Source organism: Chelon labrosus, assembly GCF_963514085.1.
Source record: "Chelon labrosus genome assembly, chromosome: 17".
NCBI classification, from domain to species: domain Eukaryota; kingdom Metazoa; phylum Chordata; class Actinopteri; order Mugiliformes; family Mugilidae; genus Chelon; species Chelon labrosus.
The window spans coordinates 2,216,898-2,243,558 of record NC_140350.1 but is presented as its reverse complement, the minus strand read 5'-3'; the positions used below and the strand labels follow the sequence as shown (position 1 = coordinate 2,243,558).

Genomic DNA, 26,661 nt, shown 5'->3' with positions numbered 1-26,661 from the left:
AATCCGACATCTCTGTTATATTTACAGCATTTCTGGCCAAGACCCAAGAGCTCTCTCAATGTGGAAAAAAAAAGAAAAAGAAAAAAAAGAAAAACAAAAAATATACAGACTTGAAGATGGAACTGGTGACAGCTCTAAATAAATAATAAATCATAAAGGAAACAAGATAAGACTTGTCATTCACAAGCCTCAGCTGTTCCACTTTGAGCAGAAATAAACAATAAATATGAATGGTCATCAATACTTCTACTTTAGAACAAATCATAAATAAATATACACTTAAAACCTCAAATTTGAGTCGCTTTGCTTACACACACCATCTTTGTCCTGCTGATACCTGGAGCTAATAATGCTTCCAGGGCAAACTTTATAAATACTGTTTAAATCACATAAAACCATCTTCATTGCATAACATCATAGCAGTATTGCACTACATCTTCATGTGCGTGTCTCACTCTCTCTCACTCTGGCACACACACAGGCACCCATTTATGTATTACATATCATATCCACCAGTAGATGTTATAAATGATATTCTCATATGGCATCATTTATATTTTATACATAACACATACTTTCTTTGCCACTTGCACACACAAGCAGCAAATGCACAGTCACACAGACACACGCACACACACACAGCTGCATTGTGTTTCACTTTGTCTCTTCACAAGATCATGTCAAATACGTCAGGCTCTGGCGTGAGGTCTGCTTTACATCGAACACTTCAGTTATTTCTGTGTAGCTTTGTTTTGCTGCGTTTTACAACAATAGAATGGGAATGTGAGTAAATTCAACAACCAAACTGCAATATTACCCAAAGAAACCAATGGAATATTGTTTGGAAATGTTGATTTTTACAGACGTAGTCCCGTTAGAAATTGTCATAAAAAAGATATATATATATATTTATATATATATTTATATATATAGGCCATTTATCAGTTAAACATGACTTAGCTTTAATTTGTGTGGACACAAGAGGGAGAAAGAAGCAGAGAAAAGTGGAAGAGAGAGAATAAAAGAAGACCTATTCCTCCCACACAGAGGAGTTTCCACGCGTAAATGCGCACGATCTGTGCACACACAATAACACGCAGGTACACACACAGACACATGCACACACGCCATGGCTTTTACTCCAGCCACTGGACACAGTGTGTACGTCTGCGGCTGAGAGGGATCTTTTGTCAGAGTGACCGGTGAGTTGCGATGAAGCTAAGAGCTCGGCTGTTTGTGCCTAGAGAGATAACATTCATCCTGGATTCCGACTAGCGGGTCAGAAAAGCCAGTCCCCCTTCAGAGGTGTGTGCTAGGTTACAGCTGAGGTCACGACTCTACCTGTGTGTCACTGGATGGGTGTGAGGGTGTATATGTGCGTGTGAGAGAGCGTGAGTGTGTGTGCATAAGAGTAGAGGCTAAACTGTATATGTCAGAGCATCTAGCGCGCTCAGGACGGGCCTCTCAAGACTGTATCACATCATCATGTCTCTCTACTTCCTTCATGAGACATGCTAAAAAACTCCTCCACAATAAGAAGATGGAGAAGGAAACATACCTTACTTACTCGCCATTGCTTTTCATAATTTTTTTCCTTTTTTTTTGTCCCTTTTTTCCATTGTTTTTGTCTCCCGTCCCCATTGTCTTTGAAGATGCATGCACAAATTCAGCATATGAGTTTTTTATCATTATAATTATTTGAACTGCCTTTAAATAATGCCTCGCAATATTCAACATGGGCGATTGAACAAATGTCAGTCTTGGTCACTGGGGTGTTTATTCGGAGTTCTCACCCAGAACCAAGAAGAAATTCACAAAAAACAGGGGTAGGGGGGCGGGGGCCATTGCAGAGAAAAGACTCCTGGTCATGAGGGGCTCAGCAGCACCTGGGCCCCCTCTTCTCAGTCAGTCTTCCCCCGTTCCTGTCCTGAAACAAGGCAGAGCTGACAGGAGGAGGAGGACAGAAAGCCAGGAGGTGATATAAAAAGAGGGGCCAGTGTCTTTTCAGGACCTCCATCTCAGACATTGGCGCGTGGAGGTGTTTAGTAGGGGGCATGAGACTTGACATGAGCATCCTTACTGCATCCCTTTGTTGGGGCAACCTCTAATCTGCTCAGATCTAATGTCTTGTATCCATATATATCTAGTCTGTGTGATGATCCAGATGACATGGATGACAGTTCACACCTGGCATTAAAATGAATATGAAATGCGTCTCAAGTAATCTCGTGATTTAGAATTCACTTCATTTGATGTTTACCTGGTGGGAAACTGCATCTAAACAGAGACAACACATGTACATATACAAGTTATTTAGCATCACTAAATCACTGTGTTCAGTTTTGCACATTTGGGTGCAGTTGCAGCTGTATTTATAACTGTCGACTTGTAGGTACATTTTAATGCCAAGTGTGCACACGGCCTCAATCTTTAGCCCTGCTTCGTTAAATAGGAATACTGATCAAGTCTTTTCTCTCTCAGTTTAATTACACATCACTATGTTCACATCTGTCTCAGAGTCTTTTTTTTTTGGTATCGTTCTTTTCCTCACTTCCTGTGTTTGTCTCTGTGTTTGTCTTAGTATGCATTTGTCTCTCTGTGTCATTTTCAGTGATTGCCTAAGCACTGACATTGCTGGAGGACGGACAGGCTGGCTCGGCTGTGAGGGTGAGCGGCGGTGTGGGTGTGGTGGCTGTGAGAGGAGGGAGGGGGGCAGTTGAGCGGGTGCAGCATCACAGCCTCTCCCGAGTGGGTATCCAGATGTAAGGCCCTGATTGCTCCTCAATCACTGTCTTTACTTTGTGATAGACCTCTTCAAAGCTGTCCCCTTCCACGACAGCTGCAGCGGGACACAGTATGTGTGTGAGGGAAGGGATAGGAAACAACAGGGAGGGGAAAAAAATGCCACAGGCAAAATAAGAGGAAAGATAGGAAAACATGGAAACAGAGGGAAAGATAAAGAAAAGGAGAAGAAAAGAATCAGCTGTTTTTTCAGGACAGAGTGAGAAAGGATCAATTATACATATAATTTTACGATCTGTAAATGACATCAAAAAACAGGCACATTGATTTTATGACAGTATTTCCATGTCTCCGTCGCTCATATTTATTCACTCTCAAACATTCTTTCAGTAGCTGATAAAATGTCACATGACACCACTGTGCAAGAAACTGCAGACAGCACCGGATTTGCGAGGGAGCCTTATATATTCATATTCTGTCGACCGCTGAGATTTGCCCCAAATGCATCTTAAACGTTAAAACACTCTGAGTCCTTTCATTCTGTTTCTCTTTAAAACTGTTCAGTCATTTCAGGAAAAGGGAAATGAGAGGCTCATCTTTTAGAGGAAGCATGTTTTGTCATTGGTATTAAACAGTTAAAAAAAAAAAAGACGTATAGCATCGCCTGTGTAAACGACAGTGCCAGCAATGTGCACAAGCTGTCGTTTCCAAAGTCTTGTAATTATAAAATGGAGGATTTCTGTGAATGTCATTCTTCATCAAATAGATTACGGATAAGCCTACAGTAGAGGTAAAATACACATATATAAGCTTATGATTACGGTGCTGCCAAAATTTAAACCCAAATCTCACTAGTAAGTATACAGTGTGTATTGACAATAGAATAAAGCAGTTTGGTACAAAGAGATTCCAAACTTGGGGGATCTTCTTATAATTTATGCATATTCTTACCTGAGAAACACTCTAGAAAGTCTTGTTCTAGTTTGAGGGCACGGTCCATCCCTTTCCTGGCCTGCTCCTCTGTCAGACGAGTGTTAATTTCTCTGTTAATATGACACACAAAATCTTAATTATAGCATCTAGTTTCACAAAGTTAATCATATTCATAGACGTTTTTCAGGGCAGACACTTTGACTTGTCGCAGTAGGCAAAGATGCCTGCATACCACATAGGGGACATCATGCTCTTATGCATTCTGGTCTATGGTCTATGGCTCATTGTGATACTTAATGAGACTGAGCCATGGTTAACACACCTGTGATCTCCCCTAATTTGACAAGTCAAGATTTCTGCCATGAAACAGGCTAACTGCTAACCAAATACTTAAAAATAACTATTAGTACGCACAGGACATTCTCCAATGACTTGGGCCGGACGAAGATGGCGATGGGATGAAGCTGAGCCGCTTGTAGTCTGCGTACTGCATTGGCCGAGACATCCAGGATGCAGTGCTTCCCTTGCTGCTCAGGCACACATGCAGGGACACAAATGTTGAGGATTAATAAAACTGTTATTTTAGTCATTTATATACTGTAACTGACAGCTAATTAGACAAGAACTCAGGAGAGGTTGCAGCTTATTACATAAACTCATGTCCAAAAGAGCATTTTCTTTTGCAATGTATGTGGAAGTAATGATCTTCTTTAGTCCAACTGGCATTGTTTTCTTTGTTTAGATATCACATGATTAGCCCTGTGATAGACTGGTGGCCTGTCCAGGGTGTACCCCACCTCTTGCCCAGTGACAGCTGGGATAGGCTCCAGCCCCCTTCCTGTGACCCTCTAGAGGACAAACGGTTACAGAAAATGAATGAATGAATGATGGAGCCCACCTGCTCAGCCACCTCACGGACACTCTGGACACTGGTGCCGTACAGGTGACTGTTGTACTGTCCAGCCTCGATGAACCGATGGCTCTGGATGTCCTTCTCCATCTGTTCCCGTGACGACACAAAGTGATAGTCCCGCCCATCGACCTCATACTCCCTCTTGGGCCGCGTGGTGTCTGTCAAGCAAAGAACAAAACAATAAAAACACTCATGTCATTTTGAATCCCGAAAATTAAAGCCATTACTTCTCAGAGACGGGATGCGCAATCTAAAATCACTGCTGGTGGCAGCCGTGACATCAAATAAAAACTAGAGGACAGATCAGTCTCGGTGACTGACAGCATAATTACTTACGTGGGACACAAGATCCAAACTTATCAGGGAACTCAGACAACAGGTCATCATTTATCCTGTCCTTCACAGGACCCAGAATGATGATGGGCCTTGCATAATGCACTTACGAGAAAGAAAGAAGAAAGAGAATCAGATGATTCACAAAGGAAAAATCAAAACAAAAATTAAATTTCACATGAAAGCTTTAAAAAGTCCTTTGTGTGACCTTACCTTCCACTTGGGTAACCGTCTCATAACTGTGTGAGATTTTATCTCTCCCTGGTGACAGAAAATTGAAGCGTTAAAAAAGTTATTTTAAATATCTTAAAATGACATTCTGGTGTGCATGCATGTGCACTGTATTACTATGCACGGAATGTAATGGATTTTCAAATGTGGAGGGAAATACATCAGACGTCATTATTGATAAGGACATTAAAATGTGTTGGGGTGTGCTTTAATAAAGACTGCTTGGGGTTTATATTTGGCAATAATATTCAAATAGTGGTGCCAAGACAAGTGGAGATTAATACCAAAGAGCTAGGCAAAAGTAGGGAATACAGTAAACTGCTTTTAGTCTTCAGCTATTGGTAGTTAACACATTTGCATTACAGTTAATACTAACCCATCATTACAGTATTAACTGTAATCCACCTTAGTCAGTAATATGTGCATACGGTGGATTGTAGTGTCAATATAAATTTAGGATTCAGACTAATTACCTTGAGTGCTCAAGCTGTCTCTACCATGGTCCTATAACAGAGACAAGAGCAGAAGTTTACACACCGAAAGAACCAACCTCATTCAAACACCTTTAATGGACAAGAGAAAAAAAAAATCAATGAAGCTATATATTAAGCTGAATTTGATGAACATACCCTCTCTTTGGTGTTAGCACGAGACCACTCTTTTCTTTCCACCCTGTTGGGATGAGAAAGAGGAGCAAAAACACAAAGCATTTTGCATGTAGTTTGCTACCTAGTTTCAGTCACACACAGAAATGTAAAGTTTAAACCATTAGTCTCACACTCATCAACGGTGAAAGCTGTGTCTGACCTGTGTTTGCTGGGAATGAAGCCGACCTCTTCAGCCTCATTCTGGGGGCTGACCTTACGGGCCTGCCACCACTCCTCGTCTCCGCAGTCCAACACATGCAGCACGTCCCCAAATTTGAAGCCCAGTGCTTGACTGAGGAAGCCGCAGTCCGCAGTTTTATCATAATCAAAAAGAGCCCTGAATGATGAAATAATTCAAATCAGTCATTTAGCAAAATACACTTTCACCAGTTTTCCAAAACGTCCTCTTTCATTTTTATTTTAAGGTGAGAATTACAGCATTTTTTCAAAACTGTTGTTGTGAGGTGTGGTAAATAAAATTCACTCAGTATGCAGGGTGTTTTGCCAGTTAGTACTTTTGCTATAAAATTTATGACCACCACTGGCAGCACTGACCTTCGTGCTTCTTGTAAAGAACTTCAGTTGCTAAGTGAATAAGAAATTATGCGCAATATTTGAATTAGTGTTCAGCCACATTAATTAATAAACTGATTCATCTTCTGTAACTGCTTGTCCTGCGAAGGCTTGTAGCTGTCATTGGGAGAGAGGTGGGGTACACCCTAGACAGGTCTCCAGTCTATCGCAGGGCTAACACAGAGACAGACAACCATTCACACTCACATGCACACCTACAGCCAGTATTAGAATCACCAAGGAACCTAAGGAGCATGTCTTTGGACAGTGGGAGGAAGCCGGAGTACCTGGAGAGAACCCACGCAGAAGTGGTTTAAAAGTGCTTTTGCTACTTTGCGTTGTTAAGTTGTGTTACTAACACCTCCACTGGTGCACTGGAGTGAAATGTTACCCAACAAGTTCACTTTCTGCTCCAATCTTTTTTTAGTATAAGCAACATGAAATGTCTGTAATACCGGCTTTAATTGCTCACCAGTTCTGGATAATAATAGCTGAATCAAGTTAAATGCTGAAACGGGAAGAGCCTCAGGGCACCTGGGCGTCAAGGACTCACCTGGAGTTGGGCTAAAATTTTTATATAGGTAGCTAGCTAGCTGTCATCAGGGGAAGTGAGTACAATGCTAATGCTAGGCAGTGACAGCATTAATATAACTGAGTGATGGACATTTATCACACATGACAATAGACTCCTGAAGCTCACAAATGCTGAACTGTCTGTCACCTATGCTGGCATGTAGTCATAAATGTTGACTGGTTTATTGCTTCTTACACTGTATCTGCTTGGATACAGCTGCTGAATGTCATTGCTCTATCACAACATCCTGTGATTTCCTATGACTTGTTTAGATATAGTTTAGATCTATGAGTCTATTGAGATTTATGTTATATTTTCTGTTGTATTGTTGTGTTCTTTAAAGGTATGTGACTAAGTTCATTGTTACTGTTCCTTGGAGTTAAACAGATGAATGGACTGGGTAGCAAGACCAGAGTATACAGTCAATGAGCATGAGCAGACCTTTAGCAGATAAAAGGGTATAAAGCATAGCATACACCAATCAACTACAACATTAACACCTCCAACCACTATGATTTATGTTCTTCTGGGAAACGTGGCTCCTTGAATTTTTGAGGCTGTTAGTTTGATCTCTTTCACTAGATACTTGATCAATTTGAGATCTAGTGAATTTGGAGGTCAGGTCAACACCTTGTGCTGTTCTTCATGTTTTTTTAGTTGTTCCTAAACTGTTTCTGTGTGTGTGCCTGTGTCAGGCTGCATCCTGCAGGGGATGGCTGCTGCCAATCAAGGAGTGTCATTGCTATGGGGTGGGGGTGCCTGGTCTGGTCTAGGTGGGTGCTACATGTCTAAGTAACATCCACATGAATGCCAGGTCCAAAAGCTTCCCAGCAGAAAAACTGAATTGTCACAAGATGGTCAGTGTTATTTACTTATCCTGTCAGTGGTTTTAATGTTGTGGCTGATCGGCGTATAATATATTTTATGTATAGTTTCTTGATAATCATACTCTAGTGACTAAATCATACCCTCACTTTCAACATTTCAGGCTTTGCACGTACATTGAATATTCAAATACAGTTGCCATAATGACGCTCTAATGGATTGCTTGCTGTGCTCAAATAATGACTAAATAATGCTGACATTTTCTTTGAATAAATATGTTTTACATAATGTTGAATTTTATGCAGATGCATGCATTTTTAACAAGATTATTAACAACCCGATGCAGAATCAATCACAATATTATTTCTTCAAATAATCCAAATTGAACGGAAATAGGAGCACGTATTTTAAATTATTCAAAATAACTGAACAGTAGATACGTAATTACAGTTAAAGTTGCACGACAGCTTTGGATTTAGTCTATGTGGAACTGAATGCATTCATTAGCCTAAAAGCCTTGTCTTGGAGTCACTGTGATGTGTGTCATGTAGTACCCAAGGTACTACATCTGCTTTAAATGTGACACCTGATGTAGAAGCCTCTCTTTGGGTTACTCCTTAGTGTTGTGGTCCCAGAGCCCATGCTGCTGTTCATCAGCTGTTCCCTCAAGTCGTGGATCTTAGCCTCAAAACGGCTGTACTCTGAAACAAAGCAACATAAACAATACGAACTTTACAAGCGATGCAGTGATGTCTCCCTATACAAATTCCAATACTTTAAGTGAAACAAGTCTTTCTTTATCTGTGATTACTAGTCCCACTGTATGACTCAAAACACTAAAAACTGAGTCTATTTAACTATTTAACTTGTTTGTCAGAAGCACTATGTATGAAGGTGTCTTATTGATGATAGCCGTGGCTTTACCGTCAGGTCTGTACTGAGCAATGATGGTTACTGTCTGCCCAGCGTTCTTCAGTGCTGCGGCTGCCTGTTCGTGTGTGGCCATGCGCAGGTCCACGCCATTTACCTGACACACATACACAGCACAACTGTTAACAACTACACACAGTATCAGTGTGTGTCACTGTAAAATACATTGGCGGTATAGCTTTATGAAGAAAAGTGTAATTACACTGAGGATCTGATCGCCCTTGTGCAGTTCTCCGCTAAGGTCAGCTGGACCCCCTGCCAGGATGAAGGAGATAAAGATTCCCTCGCCATCCTCTCCTCCGACAATGTTGAATCCCAGACCTGTTGAGCCTCGGTGGATCAAAACTCGGCGAGGCTCCCTAAAGGAGATGGAGGAGAGAGAGATATCGATAATACAAATAGAAACACTAATACCACCAATCCTCCAACTACTTCTGTTAAAAAGTCTCATACTACTACTAATAAAAAAATATGTAGGTCAAAATGTATATACTGTATATTTTTAAGGATCATTGCTCACCTAGGGATGTCATCGTCTCCCATCATGCCGTGCAGGACAGGAGAAAACCGACTCGGTGAGGTGGGAGTTAGGGCTTGTGGGTAATCCGATCCAAGATAGTTAGGGTGGCTGAGTTCAGTATCCATATGGGAATATGCTGGACAATTACACACAAGAGCAAAGAGATATAAAATACCAGGAGAGATACTGTACACAGATATTTAATATCCTACATTATATCGGCTCGCATTTCTAACCCTTTGCTTTCCCACTGACCAAATGCACTTGTGCAAAGCGATATGGAAAATCCTCATGTAATGAAAGCCTACCACACAACAGTTAAGCATGTGTACCCATGCTCAGGGCAGACATGTATCAGGAGTTTTTTCAGGTTAAAGGAAATGTTCTGTTTTTGTGAAGGATAAAGGGGAAGAACCCGTTGTACTTCACAAAAAGAAAAAAAAAAGGCTCTGAACCTTCAGCTTTTACTTTTCATAGGACTCGCACAGTCATCTCTGGTGGTTTAGAAAGTTATTCTCTCTATTTTTGACCACTGTTCCAAATCTGAAGGAAACTCTCTTATTTTCCGGTTGACACACAGTGGTGGAGGTTTACACAAAAACACAGAGAGGGGCTTACTGCTGGTGAGGTCCGGAGGGTTGTAGGAGTTAGTTAGAAACAGGTTGTTGGGCTTGGCCACCCTGAGGTACACCACCTCGGCTGTGTTCTTCAGAGCCCCTACCGCATCCTCGTGCATCACATCCTCCAGAAACACGTTGTTCACCTGTTTATAAGCAGAGAAACATAAGCAGGATGACAAACTGCAAACTGGAGTGACCCATGCTGTCTTTCAGGGCAATTTTAACTATTTAAATTATACTCATAGTAATATCAGTTGCTCACTGTGATAGTAATTCTCTTTCTTGATAAGTGAGAAGATAAATTCCTAAGCTGTAATTGAATACTTAATGAAACTGTCGGCCTGACGTAGTTATAGAAACATGTCTCTTAATCTATATATACAGACAAGTGCTCCTTGTTTCTGTAATCACACAGTTTGGATTCAAAAATGAAAAAAATAAAAAAAAATGAATCAATGTCTTAGCCTTGAATGAATGGATGTTAAGGAAAGATTTCAGTTTGTGCCCAGTATCATTTAGTTAGTATTTGCTTTTTGGCTTTGTCCCTGGCCTACATTTCAGTGTTAGTATAGTCTGGTCTCTGCCAGAAGTAACAAAAAACATCTGTCAGCAAATTACACTTTTATTGAAATAAAATAAAAATTCTTATTCATGATCACTGTGTTTTTACTATCAGGTCTGTGCTGAGTGACGATGGCTAGTAACTGCTTTTGTCACATGCATGTCCAGCATTCTCAGAGTCGGACTCTGTACCTTTCCACAGATTCAATGTGAACAATAGCATCCTGCCATGTCTCATTTAAAGGTAAGATGTTGGCTGAGGCACCATTTAATAGACAAGCACCATTTTGAAGTAGCTGGTGTTGTGATCTGTGTTCTCCACCAGATGGCAGTAACGCTACTTGGGAATAATGGAGACATAACTACTGGCAGACATTTATCCCATCCCACACATCTATTAACATATTAATGAAAATAATGTCAGGCCATGAAAAATACTGTTGTGATTCATCTTGGCTCTTGATACATCACTGTGGCTTAATGTATGTGTGTTCATATGTGACCATGTGGTTTAAACTCGGAGGCTGTCAGTGACATGTACTGTATGTGTGTGGGCGCAAATCTCTGCATACTGGTAGATATCTTATATGATTGACCGACCGCTAAGATCTTGTCCCCGATCTGCAGACGCCCATCTTTATGAGCCGCCCCGCCTTCAATGATCTTGGTGACATAGATGCTGTTATCTCCTGGTATGTGCTGGTTTCCCATCCCTCCAGCAATGCTGAAACCTAATCCTGAGAAAAGGAAAAGATGAGAGAGGCAGAGAGAGAGCAAAGGAGGTTCGGGTTAACGCAGAGGAGATTTGTTAAATCTAATGGGCACAGCTTAGCTTGGATAAAGCATCTGTGAGCTCACACAAAAGCAAAAACACTAGTCATAACTTCCACTTACCTTTAGGCCCTTTGATTAGTTTAATTTCAGTGACTTTTTCAGCTGCTGGTTTTCTGCGCAGAACGTAGAGGCGGACGATAGCACCTGCCTCCTTGAGCGCCTCGACAGCTTGGCTGTGTGTCACTTCTCTTACGTCAACATCATTCACAAATAAGATGCAGTCGTTAACACTAAGAAATTGAGAGAAAAGCAGAGACAGAGAGAGACTGTGGGCGGAGGAGGGAAAATACAGCATAGGCTTTTGTTTTGGTGAAGAAACTGGGAGTAATCCTCCACCAGAAGAGGTCAGGAACAGTCAATCTTCTACTATAGCCGTGTTTGGGATCCAGTTTCAGCAGAAACGTCTAGCCCTTTTCCACCCAACTCTCACAATGCAAAATTAATGAGCACAGAATCCCTGCTTCTATTGATCTATCACTATAGGGGAAGCTACAGTATATCTTCTTTGTGTTAAGTGTTAGTAGAAATTATGAGAACTTGATATGTGAAGTGAAAGTGGCAGCCTATGCTCAGTAGAGGAGCTAATTTTAAGTGATGAAATAGCAGTAGTACACTTTTTTCCTCCAAGGGTTAAGAACTGGTTAGCGTGACTCCATGTGTTCAAAAAGTACGGATTTTACGGCCATGAAATAGGTAGTGTGTAAAATCTTCTCTAGAGGTCAGCCAGACATTGAGATAGACTGATACACTCAGATTCTGCTAACATCTTCATACAAAGGATGCATGTAGCAATGATTTATAACTTCTTTTTTTTTTTTTTTTAAATCGTGCATTGATGTGTCTTTTTGCCACCACAAAGCGTCATTTTCTTTGTGCTTTCAAGGATTTCTAGGCACGCATTTATTAAATAATTTCTGGATAGGAATCTGCATACTGGATGAAATGTTCCAAATCAGCTCCAGTAAAGCACACTCGCAGAGACCTCACAAGGTTTTTGAAGGTTTCTATTCCCATTTTCAAAGACTTTTTCAATCAATCTCAGGAGCCACAGAGACGTTTAATGTGGAAGAATCACCTTGACAGGAAGAATGTTTTTGTTCTTGATTCATGCAAACCGTCTCAAAGCGAGATACATTTTATAGCAGCATATTTAAGGTTTTATTAGACTTTGAAAGAATTTAATTTTAAGATACTTCTTCAAAATGCTTTTCTCATGGAACAGAGATTAACGGCCAAGAGAAAACACTTTCTTGTCCACATTCAGGCAAGAGTTTTTTATTCCAGTTCTGCTTTAAACTCTGAAGTCATTCCGAGTGGACATTTATAGTAGGTCAACTGTAAAGAGGAGGATGCCTCTGTATTTGTCGTGTTTATTGCAGCAAAATCAGGGAAATGACTGATAAAGAGCAGCTTTTATTCAGAAAGGCAACTTCAGTGGGAAAACAAACATATTATTACATGTTCTTGATTGTGCTGAACAGAAGGTGCATTTGCCACAGTCTAGCTGGTAATAACACGTTGGTGCTAGCTTCTACACATTTTCTCAAATAAACAATTTCGCTTTGAATTTTATCGAGCTAATCCTGTAGCATCTATTACATTTTTAACTTCTCTTTCCAATCCATATAATATGTAAAAAGCAGCAACTCTTCTATCATGTGCAGAACAGTATATGGACTGGCTTTACACTGACACTAAATCAAAATGCAACCTTTGGAGAATTGCACACATTTTTGCGCATACACTCTTAAATTACCTGTCTTCTCTGGGGTTGATGCTAACAGGGCTGGACAGTCAGTGTACTATAGTATTGTGTTACAGTACTTTGCACTTAAAAAGGAGATTGTACTTTTAAAGCTTCTTCTCTCCTGTAAGTATGTTCACTGGTACAAAAGTGACAAAACACGGTGTGAATGTGTCAGGAAATTCAGGAGCTTTTGATGTCTTGTGTGGATGGTAGGTTAGCTTTGTGTTTAGTGTGTGTACGGGTTTACCTCAGACGTCCATCTTGAGCCGCAGCTCCTCCAGGTATGATTTTGGTGATGAAGATGCTGGGGTCGTCACCCACGTGTGGGTTGTCTGTTCCCCCCGCTATGCTGAAGCCCAGGCCTGAGTTACCCTGCAGGAGCAAATTAACAGTTATTATTTGATACATCAGGGGGACATGTCATGACACCTTTATGGACCGGTGACAGAAATGAAATGATGGATTGTTAATAAATTGTTGGATCTATCATTTCTAAATAATAATTACAAACACAATTTAAATAGCTCAGATTCTCACACTCACTCTCTCCAGTGTGATTTCCTCATACTCGATTTCTCCTTCTGTCCCATTCACCTGTGAAAAGATGTTAGTTTAGTGACTTAGAATTAGGAGGTCCTTTTATTTCAATGGACCCAGTAGAATTCAGTCCAAGAAATCCTCTGGGCTTGATCATCACGTGTGAACCATAGTATGTAGTTGATAATGCCAGCACTATTTCTTTTAGCCTAATTTGCCTTACAGATGAGCGACTCAGCGTTACCTCTGCAACTAAGCAAGTCCCAGAGGAAGTGGGAATTTAGGGAACTTCAGGCTTCACTGTTTTGGTGTCTGACCTAGAAAACAACTTTTCTTAGTGCTGTAGTGGTGCAAAAATACTGCTCTGTGATGCCAGCCTTTTCACTGCGGAGCCTTCTTCTCTAATCCCACGCAACTCCTGATAATGTATTCACTGCTTTCATTTTAGAAATGGCGTCATTAATGAACTCTGAATCAAATGAAGGAATATTCTTTTCTGTCAAAATGTATATCAAACTGAGAAACCTAATTTAATTAGAAAGATGTAAAACTAATTACTTTTATTGTTCGGAGTGAAACGATGAGCTACCTGGATGCTGAGAAAGAAATGGAATTGGACAGATAATACAGAATATGAAGGCAGCGAAGTTGGCCACGTGTGCGAGTCTAATGTTATAATATAGTAAAGGAAAGATTAAACATAATCCTTACGTATGGGGAGCCATCGAGTGTGTCAGTGTTCACCACCACTGGAGGAGTATTTCCCTGGAGAGAGAAGAAACATTATTAAGAAATAATGGCAGACACTCAAATGTGAGGCAGCTCCTGACTGAGCTCTCAGCGTACCTCTGAAACCTACAGTCACAGCCAAGGCTGATGGCCATTTCAGGTCCTAGCTGTGATAACACTGTTGTCACTCTGCTAAAGGACAGAGAGCATTGCGCAGTTGCCATTTGTTTTCATCCATTCACGGTTGGCACAGAAATAATTCATGCTACAATTCATGTTTTTTCAAACTATTGATCTCTGCTGAAGCTGAAGGCTGAATTACAGTGTTATCAGTGCTGTAAACGGCCATCTCGTAGAACATGGATGTCCGCCCCATGCCCTCCAGTCGTTCAAAAACAGACCTCTCAGTAATTCATATGCAACCACACTGACAACACCTCACAGCTCACTGGTGGGATGATGAAGACACAGAAACTTGGTAACAAGACACTGACAGACAGCAACGTCGGCTCACTTGATGGTCAGTTATTATTAAAATTTTGTGCTGCACCCATTATGATTTGTGCCAGGCTGAATCTAAAAGTTTCAAGGAGTTGTTCATCAGGAATGTAGTGATAAAGGAATGAAAATACAAGATGGCAACTCAGTGAGAGGACAGGGTTTTTGGCATTGTTGTGGTGTGGGTTTACCTGCCAAGAATCATCTAAATTGTCCCAGTTAACCTCTACACACAATCATCATCCAGCCTATATATGTTCTCATTTTGTTATATTCTTATTCTTTCCAGAATGTTGGAAGATGTTCAAACACTGTTATGGACAGGACTCTTTGGAGAACACAGTGACTCTCCATGTAAATCCCTGTGTTTATTTCTGTACCACCGCTGATTAGCATGGAAAAGACACTGTGCGTCTAAAGTGCTTACTGAACAGGAAACAGCAGCATAAAATCAGCCTGCTGACCTTCACAGTCCTGACAGCTCTGACACACACAAACAAGTGCACAACCAAACCCAACACATTTTCTCAGCTTTTAAGACCGACGGTTTCACATTCCTGCCCAGTGATCTTTATGCGATGCAGTGGCTAATTCATCTTTACACCGACTCGGTCTGTATTTAAATTGGTCAGAAAGAAAGAAGAAACACCCAATTCAGTGGTTTACAAAAAAAAAGATATAGATAATACATTGTACATATGTACATTTAAAACAATGGCACAGTTTTAAAATTCATCCCATGTATAATGCAGGTACAGTATACAAAAATCAAGCTTTTGATATAAATTGATCTTCCTTCGAATGATCCGATATTGATTCATAAAATCCGAATAACAATAAGTTAGTAAATATTTTTTAGCTTTAGACTCATTAGTCTGACTTAGACATGCAAGCCTTTGGTCCTTTGTGAACCACGCGAGTGTCTAGTGAACCAACGTCAGCTGAATCAGATGCATTTGGATTATTGAAAGTGGCCTGCACCATCTATGGAGCAGACCTTAGCTTCTTCTTACTAAAATTGTCCTCCTCTTTGGGGGTCAGCTCTTAATGTTACCATTCATATTTTCAGTAATGCATAAGGTCAAAGATTCCTAACACAATTTACGGTATTAGTTCTCTGAAGATCTTGTTTATAGACGAACAAATCTAATGTTGTCATTGAAATATCTTGAATCGATATTGATTTGAATCGGAAATCAAATCAAATGGGGACCTTGACAATTGTAATTGAATCCATTAGGAAAATCAGCCGTGATACTCAGTCCTGATTAAAGGAACATTGAAGTCCCAGTATTATTAGGCAGTTAATCAGTTAATGCTTCAATAAAGGAAATGGCTGGCCATCTTCTGATTACAGCTCCTCATACCCTTAAAATCTGCTTCATCTCTCCTTTTACATCATTGTAAATTAAAAAACTTTATGTTAACCAGTGTGGTAAGGTGTACACATTTATATATATATAAACATATATATGTGTTTGTGGCATGAATTAATTTGCCGTACATCTTCAACATTTAAACTATTTATACTGCAGAGAAAAATATGATAATGGAGAATTATTTGCCAAAAAAGATGAATACCACCTACCACCTTGGTAGCCACAAACCACACACACATGAATGAGTATCACTGGAGCTTTTTGTTGGTAAATTTCCGTTGACCTTTTTTCACAGCAAACATTTTGCTGAACATGCAGGTGATCCAATTTTCATTAATGGTGGCTTTAATGGTTTCATGTAGGTAAAATGTAGGTGTAGTTAATGACATTAATGATGGCTACATCTCAGTCAGTGTTCAAGTGAGCCAGTGTGCTCAGTAACAATGACTCAGGTAAACTAATTATTGTTATTAATTCAGTCTTCAGTTTTTTACACAAGGACACCATTTTACGCTTCAAACCCCCTTAGCCATTAGAAACCATCAGTGTTGAATGGTGCTAGTTATATCTATAACCATTATAATGAGAAAACATTCATCCACGTAAGGTGAAGGCATAAATCTCTCCCCCAGCTCTCCACAAAATGCCAGAATGCTTTAACTATTCTATTATAAGAGAGCCTGTGCAGAGCTTCAACCATGTAGTTGCGTCCAACGGGCGGTGCTGCTGAACGTTACGTCAAATTCATCCTTATCTAGAGAGGGAAATAATGAGTATAGCCAGCAGAAATCTAAGCCTAGTGCAGGCAGTTTCCCTGCAGGGATTTCGACACAGCCCTCTCTCCCCTGCTCCGTGCTCTGTCAAGTCTTTCAACATCAGGGCTGTTAGGATTTATAGTATTTGGCTGCTCTTGCCCACCTATATTTTAGCACCACCTATTCAGTCAGCCCGTCCTCTGGCATGTCTCTATAGGCAGCACCATCCACACCCAGACCCTGATGGATTTTCTGTATATGCACAATATCCGTGTTCAGACAAATAAAACAAACAGACTGATTTTGATTATTGCAGTTTCACATAGCTGTACATCTCACAGTGTTGTGCCTAACACTGTTAAATATTCAAGTGTACTCTAAAGAAAGACAGATAAGTGAATAAGTGCAGTTTAAGACTAGAAACCATGCGCCTGCTCCTTCCTGAATATGTAAATCAGAAGACATCCAAGTAATCTAATCAGTCTCTACTGCTCTGTGCACGTGCACCTGCAAACATGCACATCTTTCTGCTCATAACCAATTCTGCACACGCTTAAACCACTAGTCTCTTTCAGTCTGATGGACATTTTTACTTGTAGTGGGTAAGAGGGTGCCAATAATAATGACAGTGACTTGTTTAGTTAAGCCTATGATTTTTTTTCGTTGCAGTTCCTGTTGAGATTAATGATGCAAATAATACTTCAGTGTAGTCAGATCGAGCAATGTCACGTGTTGGCTGGAACTGGATACAAACCAAAGGTTGCATTAGAGAAGCTTTAATGCTGCGTGTCCTGCACACCTTGCAGCGACTGGAAAGCCTTTTACATATAAAAGCCATCCGGTCAATAGGCAAGCCAATGACCCCTACTGAAATACGCAATGTCAAAAATAATGTTGGACGTGATAGTAAATAAAAAGGTTGATGTGACGGCAGCAACAGAGTGTGTATCTGAAGTGCTGTTCTTCTGTTAAGGTACAGCCAGATAACAGCCCAAATAACTCCACATTGACCCTTACTTAGGGCTGTGCAAGCCTGTTGAATGAGACGTCACTCGGGTGATGTGTTTCGTAAAATGTAATTCTTGGTACGTTAATGGTGGGAGACTGTGCTACATCCGTGCTTGTCAGAAGGTTTTACTGCAGTGACAGAGGTTCATTTTAGATGTGTTTCCATATTTGGTGGTCTGTTTTCTATTAAGCGAAAGCAGGAGTCACAAAGGCCCTATTACTACACATGCACACGGCCTGAGCAGGATTTGATTACTATTACCACATTTGATTACTCAGGCTCACCATGATTAAAAGGTCTATATGGGCCTTAAGTGCAGCCTTGACCTGCTTTGATTAGCCTTGTATCTGTGCACAAAACAAAGCCATAGTATCACTAAATCGTAACTGACTTTGTTGGCCATTATCATTTTCATAAAGATTTGTCCAAATATTTTGAGGCATAATTACAGTAGAAAAGAGTTGTTGTTTAAAACACGCCTACCATCTTCCGATGCCGATGCTTCTTGGCTTTCCGGACGTTGTTGAGGAGTCTGCAGCCCATCTTTTTGGCGTACCACACAGACATGAACATTTCGCTTCAGTTCCAAAATTTAAATCATCAATACTGGGGGGGGCAAACCCTGCTCACGTCCCAAAGTGACACTCACGCCAACTAAGAGTGTACTGGAAGAGGTGGAGTTTACTCTAGAAGTATCTGCTTTCAGAAGCGCCACAAAGTACCACAAAAGTATGATTGCAGAGTGAGCCATTAGGTCTAGGCCATGCCATAGCAGCTGATCAGAAACCACAGAGCGTCCAGACTGCCTCAATTAAGAGATATCATATTTCAAATGAAAACATGTCCTTCGAGCTATGCTTTGCTGCAAGTCAAAATAAAACATAACACAAACCATGGCATCCTCTAGAAAAGGGATGCATGTTTTAACAATTTCAAATCCAGAGCGACAGCTCAATTCATGTCGTTTTCTTGCTGAGTCGGCGCTGGAGACGTCATTATAAAAATGAATTTAGCTCCTCATTATCTGGGATCCACTCGTCCTGTTCTTGGAAATCACCAGTCCAGAATAAAAACTGATAAACAGATCCTTCCATTCTTCGTCGTCTGTGGCAGTGGACTGTGATAGCGGTGCCTTCCTGCTACTGGTCTGTGCTCAGTGAGAATGCAGTTCATATTTTCTGCTGCTACTGTACTATACCCCTCCCATACCCGCTGCTGAGGGAAACAGGAGCGAGCAGGGAAGTTTGATGGCAATTACTTAGCTGTCTCTCTGTATAATGTTGACGCTGGTGATGTGAGAGCGGGAGGACTTACAGTTTGGCTGAACTTAGAAGGGCAAGCAGCTCAAAACTGGCCTGACTCTTCCTAGGGAGCACTTGAAACTGAGAGGGGGACTGGAGACTTGTAATCCCCAGTTAGTCAAAAGAGTGAAAGCTCAACAGACAGCAAGGGTGGAGAAATGTAGCTTGACATCTCATCTTTTTATTTTGTCGCCAGGGATTTTCTTGTTCTTAGTTTTTGTTGTTGTCTCTTTTCCAATGCTATTTTTAATACTGTGTACAATTTTGCAATGCTTTAGATTAGATTAGATTCAACTTGATTCTACTTGCAAATCCATATTTTCACCATGTTTACTGGTTCTTACAATTATTTATTTTATCAATTTGTCCAGAAATGTACTTTCTGAAGCACTGATCTGCAATTTTGCATTTAAAATATTAGTTTAACTGTAATAATGTCAATAGATGTCATAACATTTTTTTTTTCTCAAGCCTCCATATCATGTCGCCGTTTGTACCACAGAATTCTTGAAAATAAGGGGAAGAAAAGGATATGTTTGAAAAAAGACATGGCTTGCCATTTCTTTTCCTTTACCATGAATAAATTTATCTTTCTAAAAGACAGATGGATCGACAAGCGCGTAATACACAGCACCACAAGCACACGCACACAGATTTATGTAATGGCATGCTGAAGGACAAGCTGTCAGCTGACGTCCTCATTCTGTTGAATAAAATCTCTCCTTTTACCTATCTAATTTTCTCACCCTTCCAATTGCAAGGGCCTCTCTATCCTGTACTCTACGATTCAGCAAGAACAGCTATTCTTCCCTTCTTTCTGCATCCATGCTTTCTTTCTCTCTCGCCTCTCTTTCCCAAAGGACCTGAGCTGAGGCTGCACAGTAATTACATCGAAGCTGCGGGGACATATTTAAACATTTATTAAAGAAAAGTATGGAGGACGGAGAAAATGAAGATGGGAACCAGATCCAGACAAGGGTGTAGAGCAGAGAGGGGAGGGTTTAATAGAGAACTCTCTGGGAAACACTACAGAAAACAGTAATTGAATCCTTACATTAAAAACTACTGTCTTTTTCCTGAGTGTCAAACACATCTCAGAGGGTCTGACTGTTTTGTGTGAAAAGGATTTGTGGGAAAAGGATTATGTTTAGTCGCAGTTCGGTGGTTATAGAGGAGAGGAAAGCAATATGCATCCTTTTTCACTCGAAGAGACAGAGTATAACATAAACCGGTTGGTAGGCGGCTTCAGTAAGCACTTTGCACCTGCTAGTTTTCACTCTCGGCTTGTCAGGTGAAGAAAAAGGGGCTGTGATAAATGCTGTGTAGTGATTTCAGCTAGAGACCTACAGTCATGATAAACGTAGCTTATTCATTGTTGAAAAACAGTTTTAAGACAGACCTCTGTATGTAAAGGGAGAATGTTATGAAAAGAAAAGGGGCTGTCCCCAAGCAAAAGAGCTTTAAGAGATAGAATAGCTTTAGCATAATTGTGGTATTTTACCCCCTTTATCAGAGTCACACACTCCCAGGGAAGCCAAACTTAGCTCACTAACTAGAGTCCCAATGGATTCACGGCAAAGGTAGGACAACATCTTTTCTGCAATGCTGAAGACTTTATGCTCATTAGCCTAGCTAAAGCTTTTTTAACAACCCCTTTCTTATTAGTTAAGGATAAGAAAACAAAAAATACCTATGTTTTATACACATTTACGTATGTGTTTGTTGTCAGTACATCAACCTTACATTAGAGCAGTGTTTTTCAACCACTGTGCCGTGGCACTAGTGTGCCGTGAGAGATCATCAGGTGTGCAGTGGGAAATTATTCAATATTACCTAATTGATCTAAAAAAAAAATTTAAAAAACTAATTAATTATTATCTGCAACTAATATGCCATTGTCAAGTGTCTGTGTGTATATATCTGTCTGTGTACATATGTAAGACTTTTTTCTTTGTGTTTATTTAATTCCTATTTAAGACACTTTGACAAGAATGATATTATATTGTTAATATAGGCTACAGAGTTTAATTTTTTTAACATTTTCGGTTGGTGGTGTGCCTTGTGATTTTTTCAATGAAAAAAAATTTACCCTGGCTCAAAAAAGGTTGAAAAACACTGCATTAGACCACTGAGAGAAGCACATAGTGGAACATCAGTTTACTGTATCTAGAAAGAGGCGGGACGATTCATCAGTACAAGGACTGACCAATATCAAAAGTTCTGTGAAGTGAGACCAAAAAGATTTCTAATCACATTATATAATAAGGTTTTAAAGAATTGATGTAATTTGAAGCTAAAGCACCTTTTTGCTAAATCATGTACATAACCCAAAGACCTTCTCTTACTTGCCAAACCGTTGCAGTGCTTCCAGAGACAAACCTACCCATAAATCAATGGGGCCTGGAGAGGCACTGGCAAACCCCGCGCCATTAAGGCAATAAAGAGACAGACTGACGACACCACCTACACATCAATGACAACCACACGGGCACTGCAACGGCTGCAAAGACATCCACGCACTGAGGCGTTACTGTAATGCATCTCAAAGACAGTGCATGCTTTACTTAACCAGTGTGGAAAATTGAATGCATACATCCGCAGAATGCAGTACTTCTGTATATTTATGGAGGAGCATATACATACGCATATTTCTTACTGATGACTCTATGTTGAAGGGTGCAGAATGTCCCTTATGTGCAACTGTTTAATTATTAGACTACTATTAGATAGGGCGCGTTCAATGTCAGTGAAAGCTCGCAAAGACAAGAAATGATGTTTTTTTTAGAGTTGCTGTGTTAACCAGACATGGAGAGGCTGAAAGCCAGATTCCGTTGTCCACTCATTTGCTATTCTAACTAGCTTTTGTGGTCAGGTTTCTTATTTGTACTTACCTATGCATATGTATATGTTTTGTTTTATTAAGGTAGGGAGGAATAAGTAATGACACTAACTCCTCTACCATTATATACATGATTTGCCTTGCAGACAGACACATAGGGCTAATGCAACCCATCTGATTACTAATATATTGGATTGAGGAAGCAGCATAGCCGTCTTTTGAAGGTTATGAGTCACTCTGTACAGTCTAACACTGACACCTACAGGTTTCGGCCTGTCCTGCAAAACCATTACATCTATCTATAAAACCCTAACCCTTCCATGTACCATTGGAGGTTTGACTGTGAGACACATCAGGATTCATTTCATCTTTACTCATCTCATAGCATCATGAATAGTTTTACACTGCTTTAGACACTTCTACTTTTAGATTGGCATGAAAACTATAGTACTGTGTTCAAACACAGGAGTAGAAACATGAATATATACAGTAAGCTCCACAGTTCCAATTATACGATTTATAGTCTTAAAATAGTCATCAAACACAAGAAGCAGAACAAATCCGCCAGACAAAGGAGATTTGAATGACAATGAGCACGAAACCAGTGATATGATCAGGAAAACAGATGACCTCATACTCTGGCAGCACAGATAAAATGGCGATGAATGGGCAGATGTTTCTCTCTGCAATCAGACAGCCAACCATTGGGGGACACCAAATCCAACAAGACGAGATAAAAAACAAATAAATCACACGGATGATGATGACCAATGATGATGCCGGTAGCGTCGGCGGAGCAGCACGCATTGCTGCGCTCTTACCAGTGTGGAAACAGCGGAGGTGTACATTGGAGTGTGTCCCGTAGACATCAACACAGGCTGCAAAACAACAGAAGGGAGACGGTAATTGTGCAGGGCAAGCAGCTGGGCAGAGGGGAAGAACAGGGGGTACCAGTTTGTTTTTTGTTTTTTTATCCTTTAGTTATCAATACATTGTCTATTTGTAAGCGATCTACAATAGTAATATCCTATGTGTATGTTTAATGCACTTGCTGTACACAAAGCCATTGTAAACTTGCAGCAACATACCATTTAGAGGATATACAGAGCAGTTTGCTTGAAATATGTATTAAAGACACACTCACTGTACACTGTACACTAAATGTACTGTAATTTTCCCAAAATATATCAGTCGTTACATGAACTGGTTCTAATAATTGACAAAATTGACACATGTGGTCATGAAAAACAGTTGCAGAAATATATGATCAATAAACAACACCGGTGGGATTGTTGTTGTTGCTGTTCAGAACAATACACCCTGTGCCTATGAATTTTACAAACGGCAGCATTGCAGTATTTTCACATGTCACAAGACACTTTTCCTCCTGCTGGAAAAGTTTTTATTGCAACAATGCATGTCCTTAAAGAATGAATGTCTGGAGCAGCTGTATTTGCTGATCCAGTACAGTACCTGTGATGTGAGGTGGATTCATGCTGATCCTAATATTTACAGACACTCTCTGTGAGTCACTCTTTCCTAATATAGACATGAGCCTTCTATTAATGGCTCCATTGGAAACACTGCCTTGCTCAATGCCAAATCGAGAGTAGATGTAGCGAAGTAGAGCTTTTAGGTTGCTCTAATTTATTTAATCACACCATTCCCACCAAGATTTTTCTCTGTGCTGAAGTGTTTTAAATAGGCAAATTAGTGCTTACAAGTACACAATTGCTACGTTTACGTGGACACTAGTATTCCAGTAATAATCTGAATAATATCCCAGTTTGAATAAAAATGCCTCCAGGTAACTAACTCAATCAGATCATACTGACCTGATAGGAAATCATTTTCAGATAGAGAAGGGTGGTGTAAACCTTCTGATAATCATGTAAACACTCGATCTGAGAATTTCTCTGGTTGGAATAAACACCTTCTTTCTGCACATAGTTGCACCTTGCAGGCCAAACATCATGTGACATGACAATTTTTCGATGAGGGAGAGAAACATGGCGACGGCAAAAGAACAAATTGTTCCAACAAATGTTTTTTCACTGATGGAAGACACTGGAATCATTGAGGGTAGCAACGTTGAATAGGTGCATCAGTCTCTATTGAATTAATACAATGTTATTAATAAAGGGGAAAACCTGTTTTTCTTCTGCTTATATTTGTGATAGATTTGACCCCCACAGCTGGCATAATCGTTTTAAAAATGTTATATTCTAATTGATGTATGTACATAGAAACACATATGCCTTATTGGAAATTTGTTTAGCATCCATGTAAACAGCTGAATTGGAATCTTGTGTTTAAGAAAGAGAGTCCATGTAAATGCAGACATTATCAGAAGCAGGGGCAAAGGAGGGAATGTTGAGAAGGGGAGGAGACTAATACGAGATGTCAAACTAAAACTAATAAGCCATGTCAAACTTGGAAGGGTGTTTGATTCAGGTCAGGGTATCCAGTGATGTTCACAAATTAATGAACGGGATCACTAATTCAAAAGGTCAGGACTGAGCCACTATGAGGTCATCATGACTCAGAGTAAGGAAGCAGGAATCAGGCATCACTGTCATCATCATCATCATCATCATCGTCATTTCTCTCATTATCAAATGTATCATCATTGCTAATAACCTCTTTGTTAAATTCAAAATCAGCAACATATTGCAATACATAAAGAAAAAAAAGAAAATTAAATTCTTCATCCCCACAACTGCTTTCCTATTGGGAAATAAATAATCTTTTATGCAGTGTAGCTAGAATACAACCGTACGGTCATGCTCACTACCATAAGTCTGAGTCATTGCCCATACACACCCATCAGCCTGGGATTGAGTTACATCTTTATTTATTTATTTTATTTTTGCTTATTCAAGGGAGCGTACCACTCCCATTACATGATGCAAACAGTTCACTTTGAACTAAGTGAGTCCAGACCTTTTGTACTTCATAGTGTGTTCAGCTCTCCCTGAAGAGAAACACAAAACTTCATAAATAATAGCAGTACTCCAGAAATAGAAACAGGGCCAATCCTGGTTCCCCAAACAGTGTGAACAGCATCAACGTGCTCCCTTTCATGTCATAAGAAAAATATCCTGAAGACAGAATTTCGCTGTGGTGTAGATGGCTTTATAACAAGGTCGCTGTTGTGATAATTCAATATTTTGTTGCCTTGCCTTGACCTTGGATATTGCAGATTGCTGTTTATGAGAGCGTTTTCTGTGTCACATGCAAGTTTAGATTCATATAGAACATCATGTGGAGTTTATTTGTGCAGATGGGCAGAAGTCTCGAATGGGACTCTCATCTCTAATTCAGCTCTTCTTTATGATTTAGATTTATAAAACTGCAGAATTTTTACGCAAAGTATTTGCCTGGAGGAACGATGAGGCATATAAAGACAACAAGCTAGCAGGAACCAAATACACTATTAGACTTTAGGATTCACTTTTTTTTTTTTTTTTTTTGCATTTATTGCCAAACAAAGATCTTTGACTGAAGTCACCAAATTCTGCCCACGCTTATATTGTCAACATAAATAACCAGTTTATGATATTTTCCTTGACAACAAATCTGAAGTGGCCCTGAGGGCTCAACTCATTGTAACTGAGGAAAATGCATGCACACAGACAAAACACAAGCAAACATCTCCACCGCCAACACTGTTGGAAAATGATCAAAAATATAAGCTATTTATTGTCTTTCTTGATTCATTATTATGACAGATTTGCCATTAACTCTGCTGGATTTCAGTATGTCCTTGTGCTTTCTGTTTGTGGCATTTTTTTCTAAATGCTGCAATCAAATTAGTTGGAGATCTTTTCCTAATTTTCTTGTGTTTTATCTATTTGTATATGCTAAGACACAAAGTGCCATGCAACAGAAAAAACAGCAGAGCATTACTGTAACATTTGAGTTATATCCCAATTCCCCACTCGGTTTCTGCATAGCGGCCACAAGCACATTTTTTGAAAGGCAAATAGCTGTACTTAGGCAGTTTTCTCTACATCACTCAGACAAGAGTAAATAAATAGTGCATTTGTCAGGGACTTCTTTCAGTTGCGGATCAATAAACATTGTTGCATTAGTGAGTATTTATGGCAGCGGGACAGTTTATGTGGGATTTATATTGACAACTTCAGTGCCTATGTTCATTATGATAAAGGGACATGTCACCACCTAGTGTTTGGACAATGGAGCTCTATATAGACGAACAAGTAAGACTGCAAGGCTACTTTTAGACAGATAAAATACTTTTATTGTTACCTTTTGAAGAGATTTGTCGAGTTGAAAATATAAAAATGTCACCTATATTGTTATTTTTTTTAATATAGGTGCAATTTATCTTCAGACTTATGGCATATACTTTCGATATAATTACTATTAGAGAATAGAATTATATTTTCTGTATGTTAAGTCACTGATGAATGCCACAAGCCCCTAGGACCTGACTGAATGAGTCAAGTAATGGATCTGAAACACTGTGGGCACATATCACATTTTATATTTTCTCTTATACAGTTTTCAATGACCTCATAATGTCTGATTTTACAGAAAGGACTGAGTCTCCTGCCTCATCACTGTAATAAATGGTGCATCCATCAGCTGTGAATAATTACTGAGCC

General features: G+C 39.9%; 1 protein-coding gene across 1 annotated transcript in view; it reads right to left on the bottom strand.

The window, feature by feature from the left end:
- Positions 1-2,732: 2,732 nt before the first annotated feature.
- dlg4a (discs, large homolog 4a) overlaps positions 2,733-26,661 on the bottom strand; it is a gene marked incomplete at both ends in the record, with an annotated part of 36,670 nt that continues 12,741 nt past the window's right edge. The window contains 19 exons of the mRNA XM_084564662.1: positions 2,733-2,839; positions 3,694-3,785; positions 4,090-4,202; positions 4,577-4,746; positions 4,925-5,026; positions 5,135-5,182; positions 5,778-5,824; positions 5,960-6,136; positions 8,358-8,472; positions 8,696-8,798; positions 8,904-9,060; positions 9,222-9,357; positions 9,840-9,984; positions 11,003-11,139; positions 11,297-11,466; positions 13,231-13,355; positions 13,527-13,577; positions 14,232-14,285; positions 22,852-22,908. Coding sequence (XP_084420788.1) covers positions 2,733-2,839; positions 3,694-3,785; positions 4,090-4,202; positions 4,577-4,746; positions 4,925-5,026; positions 5,135-5,182; positions 5,778-5,824; positions 5,960-6,136; positions 8,358-8,472; positions 8,696-8,798; positions 8,904-9,060; positions 9,222-9,357; positions 9,840-9,984; positions 11,003-11,139; positions 11,297-11,466; positions 13,231-13,355; positions 13,527-13,577; positions 14,232-14,285; positions 22,852-22,908 — 2,106 coding nt within the window. The remainder of the gene's footprint in view (positions 2,840-3,693; positions 3,786-4,089; positions 4,203-4,576; positions 4,747-4,924; positions 5,027-5,134; positions 5,183-5,777; positions 5,825-5,959; positions 6,137-8,357; positions 8,473-8,695; positions 8,799-8,903; positions 9,061-9,221; positions 9,358-9,839; positions 9,985-11,002; positions 11,140-11,296; positions 11,467-13,230; positions 13,356-13,526; positions 13,578-14,231; positions 14,286-22,851; positions 22,909-26,661) is intronic.